Here is a 6,963-nt window from a genome sequence, read left to right on the forward strand (position 1 = left end):
TTGTATAAATTAGAAGGGGTAGAAAGTTAATGATTAGCTATCAGGGTTGTATTAAAGCCGTAGAACTGTATGTAATTTGTTTCTAGTCTGTATTGTGGTGGTATTAATTTTGTTGCTGGGAATGTGTATTAGGAAAGTATTTACATTTCTGGCACTAAGGGACACTAACTGGCTCACTGTGGTTTAGGACCAGCCACCGCTCTCTGAAGATCCCCAGGTGTGTCAGCTATGCCAGGATGAAGGCAGCCTGTCAAAGGTGACTGGTGGGAAGTTCTTAGCAGGTTCTTAGTTGGGGTGACCGCCCTGCACACTGGCTCCCCAGGAGAGTGCACAGTTGGGGGGTGGGGCAGGCAGATGTCTCTAGTGACAGTACATGTCATGAATCCCATTAAAATAAACATAAATGACTGTGACTACATAGACATGTTAAAATGAGTAGTGTGAATAAACAAATTAGACATGCGCGGAGTTCCTGCTGTATAGAAAGTGCTGTTAATGTGTGCTGGAAGTAGAGTAGTGAACAGAGGAGACCAAGTCTGTCATTGAGAAGTTCGTGTACTTCGTTGCTTTATAGATTAAGAGTTGCTTTATAGATTAAAAACGTTGAGCTCAAGAGATGTGAGTGCGTTTCCCAAAGTTAGGGCACTCCTCTTGGCCCTGCACCTGCTCAGAGCAGAGGGAAAGGGCTCTCTCCACAAGACCACTTGTTTTTCCCGTGCACGTTACACCCTCGCGGTGCTGTCCTAGAGCAGCTGGAGAGAGTGCTCAGAGGGCCGCCCCCGGGGGCTGCTCCGGCAGCGCTGTGTGCCGTGGGTCTGAACCTGCGCTGGGAGGCTGCGGCCCGCACACTGCCGGTGTGCTCATGTTAACTTGAACAAGTGAGATTACAATATGACCGAGTCTTAAATTCAAAAAATCAGATGCCAATGAACCACCCTTACAGAGTTAGAAGCTGCTGTTCATAAAAACGTGTTCCAAAATGGAGGAAGCTGCTAATGAAATTCTGGCCGTGAAAATAACTTCACTGCGTCAGAGGAAAATTCTTGGCTTTGGAATACGTCTCCCCTTCACTGCACCCTCAGGCAGAGGAGGCAACTAACTTTAGGATTAGTCCACCCAAAAGTGAGTACAGGGAACAGAATTGGGAAGTTATTCCAGAGACGAGTAATTTCTGTGTTGTCCTTTCTTGCGCTCTGAGCTTCACAGAGCCTGCACCGGGCGCGGTTCTTTCCAGCGCTTGCGCCCCTGGCCTGGCCCCTCTGCGGCGCCCACCTGACCTGCCCTTCTCCTCGTAGCACGTGTGTCAGAACTGCACGGGGACCTTCTGTGATGCCTGCTCCACACACAAACTGCCTCTTCCTTCAAGCATCAAGCCAGAGCGAGTTTGCAATCCCTGTCACAAGCGTCTCATGAAGCAGTATTCCACCAGCCCATCATGAGATGGAGGCCGAGACCTGCGCCGGAACATTCCCGCAGGCAGTTTTGTCAGCCTGTGTCAGATGTCAGGGTCCCCTAGAGCCCAGGCCTGGGAGTCAACTAAGACACAATAGGAATGATTGCAGTAACTGGGTCCTGGAGAAAAGGCAGTTGGGGGTGTTGGAAATTTTGCTCATTTTCCCTAATGACTGTATGAATTAAAAGTTACTCACTTGAGCCTTTCTCTTCTAAACAACCCCACTTTGGATGGTTTATTTTGTAGCCTCTCTTTGGAAGGGCTATTCATTTTTTGAGTAGTGATGATACTACTGGGGTGGATGTAATAGGAGGGTGTCCAAGCAGGTAAGAATAAAAAGGAATATGTTCATCTCCTGCTTGTATTTGCGGAGTCAAGGTACACAGAGAAATGTTCATTGAGATCAAAAGAACAGATGTTAGGTGTTTTCCTGGGTGCTGTTAGATACAAGCAATGTTTCCTCTTTATCCCTGCTAACTACCTCTTTTAAAATATCTCTATCACGCTGTGAACCCAAGCTCAGGGAAAAGAAATTAAAGAGTAAGTTCTGAATGTATGAAAAACAATATTGTAATATGTTAAAATTTCAAGATCAGGGGCGGTGCCTGTGGCTCAAGGAGTAGGGCGCCGGCCCCATATACTAGAGGTGGCAGGTTCTAGCCCGGCCCCAGCCAAAAAAAAAAAAAAGTAAAATTTCAAGACCAGAATATCCTGCTCTTGGTCTACAAGGGTTTTCATTATCAGAAAAAGAAAAAACGTTTGTGACTTTTTCACTTAATGACTTCAAAAGTAACTATCTGCCCTTTTCAGAATCTTAAAACGAAACAAACCACCCCCTTCCCTAATTCCTTCCCCTTCCCAAATCATAAAGGAAATTGTTTTATACATAGGGTTTGGCTTTTGCAAATAGCAGGTATTGATTAAAGCAAAAGTATAGATTAAAACAAGTTTAATGTGTTGATGCCTGAGAACAATTACCTCAGAATATTAAATTATTTTTTTTCTTTTCCAACAGATCCAATAGTATACTAAATTATTTCTTGAATAAGAGATTCCTTATTGTGAGCCCAGAATCAGAGCTGGTAGACAAGCTTTTTAGAAAGGGCAACAGAGCTACCCTTGTTATCTCTGGTGATTGGTGCCAGGACCTCCCACAGATTCAAAGTCCACGAGTGCTCCAGTCCCTGACACAGCGTAGTGCAGCATCTGCGTGTGTCCTGCACGTCTCCCGCGTCCTCCAGTTCTCTCTAGGTTACGTGTAACGCCCAGGACAGTGCCTACACAGCATCTCCTTTGCGTGACTTCAACGTAGTGCTTGATACTCACCGAATTCAAGCTTTGCTTTTCTGGAACTGTGATCAGCAGCTGGTTGAATCTGTGGATGTGGAACTGGTAGATGTGGGGAGCTGACCATACTCAAACCAAGTCTCTTGGTAACAGACTCTTTGGGGGAAAAGAGGGAAGTTAATTCACCAGGGAAGGAAGGAAATGGTATATACTGTTTCAATTATGTTACTTATGTCCAGATTGACTAGTTTAGAATTTGGGTTGAAATAATCTGGAACAATATTAGTAGATAAATTCTGTCTCCTGAAATGGTTTATAGCCTGGGAAACAATTGTCATTCCAGAAGTCTGGCCTCTGCTTGATGAAGCTGAAGTTTAAGAATGCAAAGAAAAAATTAAATCTAATAATGCTGGCCTAGTTTGTTGATTGTCCTTTTTTTCCTTAAATATTTTTTGGGAGTCTTCATTCTCCTTATTTTTTGTCCTAGAGGAGCCGGTGCTGTTTTAGGTGCTACACATAACATAGGGAACAAAAATGGATAAAATGGGAATTCCTAAATTAGCAAACTTTTTTGTTTTTCTTTTTTTTCTCCATCAAAGGAAGAAGAGAAGCAAAAGTGACTTTATAATTAGTTTTGAGTTAGATCTACAACAGGCAGCTTCCTATCGTGTAGTGTAAGGAACAGTAAGCTTGCAGTCACTGGAGATTCTACTCAGAATTGCACATAGCTATTGAGCTTTTTTTTTTTTTTTAAGCTTCCTTCATATTTATTTATCATTATTATTTTTTTATTTTTTGCAGTTTTTGGCCAGGGCCAGGTTTGAACCCACCACCTCTAGTACATGGGACTGGTGCCCTACTTCTTGAGCCGTAGGTGCCACTCGCTATTGGGCCGTTTTAAAATAATTTTTTTTTTTAACAGAGCCCAAGATCTGTAGTTAGTGCTGCCTCCCACAAAAGCACAGGACCATGTGCCTTGACTTAATGTTTTTAAAAACTGCTTTCCAGGCTGGGCACCTATTGCTCAGTGGTTAAAGCACCAGCCACACGCTCCGGGGCTGGTGGGTTTGATCCCAGCCCGGGCCTGCTAAACAAAAAAATAGCCCGGCGTTGTGATGGGCACCTGTAGTCCCAGCTGCTAGGAAAGCTGAGGCAAGAGGATCACTTGACCCCAAGGGTTTGAGGTTGCTATGAGCTATGACGCCATGGCACTCTACCCAGGGTGACAAAACCAGACAGTCTCAATTAAAAAAAAAAAACTGCTTTCCATCATTCACAATAGCAACAAGAAGAATGAAATACTTCCAGCTTAAAGAGGTGAAAGATACAATGAAAAGTACAAAATGTTGCCAGGCAAAGTTAAAAGAAGATATGTTTGTAGACTTAACTAATTGTTAAAATACCGATATTAACCAAAGTTACTTCCAGATTCATGATAATTCCTATGAGTCCGTGTATGTTCTAGAGTTCACCTTGGTCATACCCTGCATGCCTTATCACAGTAGTTTCAGTGTCATAAGATGTCCTGACACAAAACCCAGAAAACATAAAAGATTGAAGAATTCAGCCACATGAAAATTTCTGCCAAGATGAACAAACAGTATAAAGTGGGAGGAAAGGTATTTAAAGCTCACCACAAGAATAAAGGGCTCCTGCCAATTAGTTAAAAGACCAAACCCAACGGAAAAGTGGCCAATAACATCACAGAGGCAATCAGCAAAATTCAGATATGGAACTTTGGAAATTAATCTTATTTCCTCATCAGATAAGAAAAAAATGAATGGATAGCAAAACCAGTTGAGATAAATAAGAAACAGGCACTTCAGTTTCATAAAGACGATATTTGGCCATAAGCTTATGAAAAAAGTAGTACTCAGTGTCAATTGTCAGAGAAATTAAAGCCAAGATACCACTACACAATTACAGACTAAAGCACCAAACACCTAGAATTCTAAACACCACCAAATGGTAAGGATGTGGGCCCTTTACCACCAAATGGTAAGGATGTGGAATTCTGTGGGAATTTAAATTAGGATTACCATTTTGCAAAAAGGTCTGTCAATGTCTAATAAAATTTAAAATATGTATTACAACTCAGGATACTTATAAGTACCTACCCAAAATAAATTAGTTGCAAAAAAGGGGCTTCGAGGGTGTGGGAGGAAGCCTGGCCTGCAGAACTGGGAAAAATCTGGAGGCCCAGGCAACATTCCCCCATCAACAACTCCACCAAAAATGGGGAAAGATGTGGGTGTGAGGTAACCAATAAGCAATAGAGACAATAATCAGTAAAAAAAGGCAATAATGCCTAGAGGCTCAGAGGCCAATGAAAGTTGCCACTGGTTAACCGAGAGAAAGAAAGTGTACCTCTACCTGGACTTGGTGACTCTGTCTCACTTCTGCTTCATGAGAGGGACCCACTTGCAACTCTGGAAGTCCTCTAAGCTTTCTCTTTGTTCTTAAATTTCTGTTAGATTGAAACTTGTACTGGGTTACTTTTGCTCTTGATTCCCACTGTGCCTTGGTTGAACTTTCGGCAATGAACTAGGTCAGCTGGGTTCAGGGAACCAGGCAGGACCCCTGCCCCCTATTGCAATTTTATTCAAAATAGCCAAAAACTAGAAAAAGCCCGTCTTTCATCAATTGTTCACCTAACTGGTGAAAGGTAAATTGTGGCAATGGAGTACCACTCAGCAATAAAATGAACAAAAAGCTGAAATATCCAAATAAGTATCAAAATGTGCTGAGGGAAAGAAACATGGGCATGCATGCTATATGATTCCATTTATATGAAGTTGTGTATTAGGAAAATTAATCTGTGGTTAACAAAATCCTAACAGCAATTGCCTAACGTGCCAATGGAAAAGCTCCATTGCTTGCTAGGGGTGGGTTGCACAGCAGCACATCAGAACTCACCAAGTGGCACCCAAACATTTGTTCACCCTGCTGTAAGTTTTCCCTCAAAAAAAAAAAAAAAAAAACACCTCTAGTGACAAGTATACTGAAAAGCCTAGGAGTCAAATATATGTCCACAACTTTGACATGCATCAAGACAAGAGGTAAAATTGAAGGGTGTGTGAAAAAGCCATGGCAAAATGTTTTAATACGTATAAAATCTAAGTTGGGTATATGCATGTAGAGAATTCAGCTTTTCTTTTCATCTGAGACCAGGTCTCACTGTGTTGGTCCAGCTCGAGTGCAGGGGCATTTTTAGTAAAGATGAGGTCTTGCTATTGCCCTGGCTGGTTTCCATCCAACTCTTAATCCCAGGCATCCTTCTGCCTGGGTCTCCCAGAGTGGTGGGATTACAGGCGGGAGCTACACGCCCCCTCTCCAATTCTTTATTTAAAAAAATAAAAATGTTGCCGAGAAAAATAAGCTTAGTATTCAGTTGCATTGCGTGGACTGTTCAGTGCTGATTCAAATAAATTTTTTTTAATGACATTTCAGATCACTAGATATTTGATGGCAAGAAATTAATGTTTTTAGGAATGATTATTTTTTAAGTCCTCGGTTAAAGAAAGGCATAGTGAAATATTTACAGATGAAATGTTGCGGTTTAGGATTTGCTTTAAAATTAATGAGGAAATTAATTAAAGTGGATAGAAGGCCATAATCCCAGCACTCTGGGAAGTTGAGGCAGGTGGATTCCTTGAGCTCAGGAGTTGGAGACCAGCCTGAGCAAGAATGAGACCGGGTCTCTACTAGAAATAGAAAAACTAGCCAGGCATGGTGGCTGGTGCCTGGATTCCCAGCTACTACGGAGGCTGAGAGAGGATCCCTTGAGCCCAGGAGTTTGAGGTTGCTGTGAGCTATGATCCCAGAGCTCTCTACTCGGGACAGAGTGACACTGTCAAAAAACAAAACAAAAAACCAAAATTGACCATAAACTGGTAATTGACGGTTATGTGGGAGGTTTATTACACTTCTATTTTTTGTAGAGACAGAGTCTCACTGTACCGCCCTCAGGAGAGTGCCGTGGCGTCACACGGCTCACACTCTAACTCTTAACTCTCGGGCTTACGCGATTCTCTTGTCTCAGCCTCCCGAGCAGCTGGGACTACAGGCGCCCGCCACAACGCCCGGCTATTTTTTTGTTGCAGTTTGGCCGGGGCTGGGTTTGAACCCGCCACCCTCGGTATATGGGGCCGGCGCCCTACTCACTGAGCCACTGGCGCCGCCCACACTTATATTTTTGTATGTTTAAAATTTTCCATAGTAAA

At 42.8% G+C, this 6,963-nt stretch overlaps 1 protein-coding gene across 10 annotated transcripts in view; it reads left to right on the plus strand.

Moving 5' to 3' along the window:
* Positions 1–3,157, plus strand: part of RUFY3 (RUN and FYVE domain containing 3) — a 93,981-nt gene extending 90,824 nt beyond the window's left edge. For 3 of the 10 annotated variants that reach the window (XM_053603922.1, XM_053605917.1, XM_053607379.1), the window contains 2 exons: positions 188–256; positions 1,296–3,157. In XM_053603922.1, coding sequence (XP_053459897.1) covers positions 188–256; positions 1,296–1,439 — 213 coding nt within the window. In that variant the 3' untranslated portion in view covers positions 1,440–3,157. Of the gene's footprint in view, positions 1–187 lie in introns of all 10 variants that reach the window. The other 7 variants (XR_008383605.1, XM_053606563.1, XR_008383684.1 and 4 more) reach the window with 5 other exon arrangements.
* Positions 3,158–6,963: the final 3,806 nt, after the last annotated feature.

Source organism: Nycticebus coucang, chromosome 1, assembly GCF_027406575.1.
Source record: "Nycticebus coucang isolate mNycCou1 chromosome 1, mNycCou1.pri, whole genome shotgun sequence".
NCBI lineage: Eukaryota > Metazoa > Chordata > Mammalia > Primates > Lorisidae > Nycticebus > Nycticebus coucang.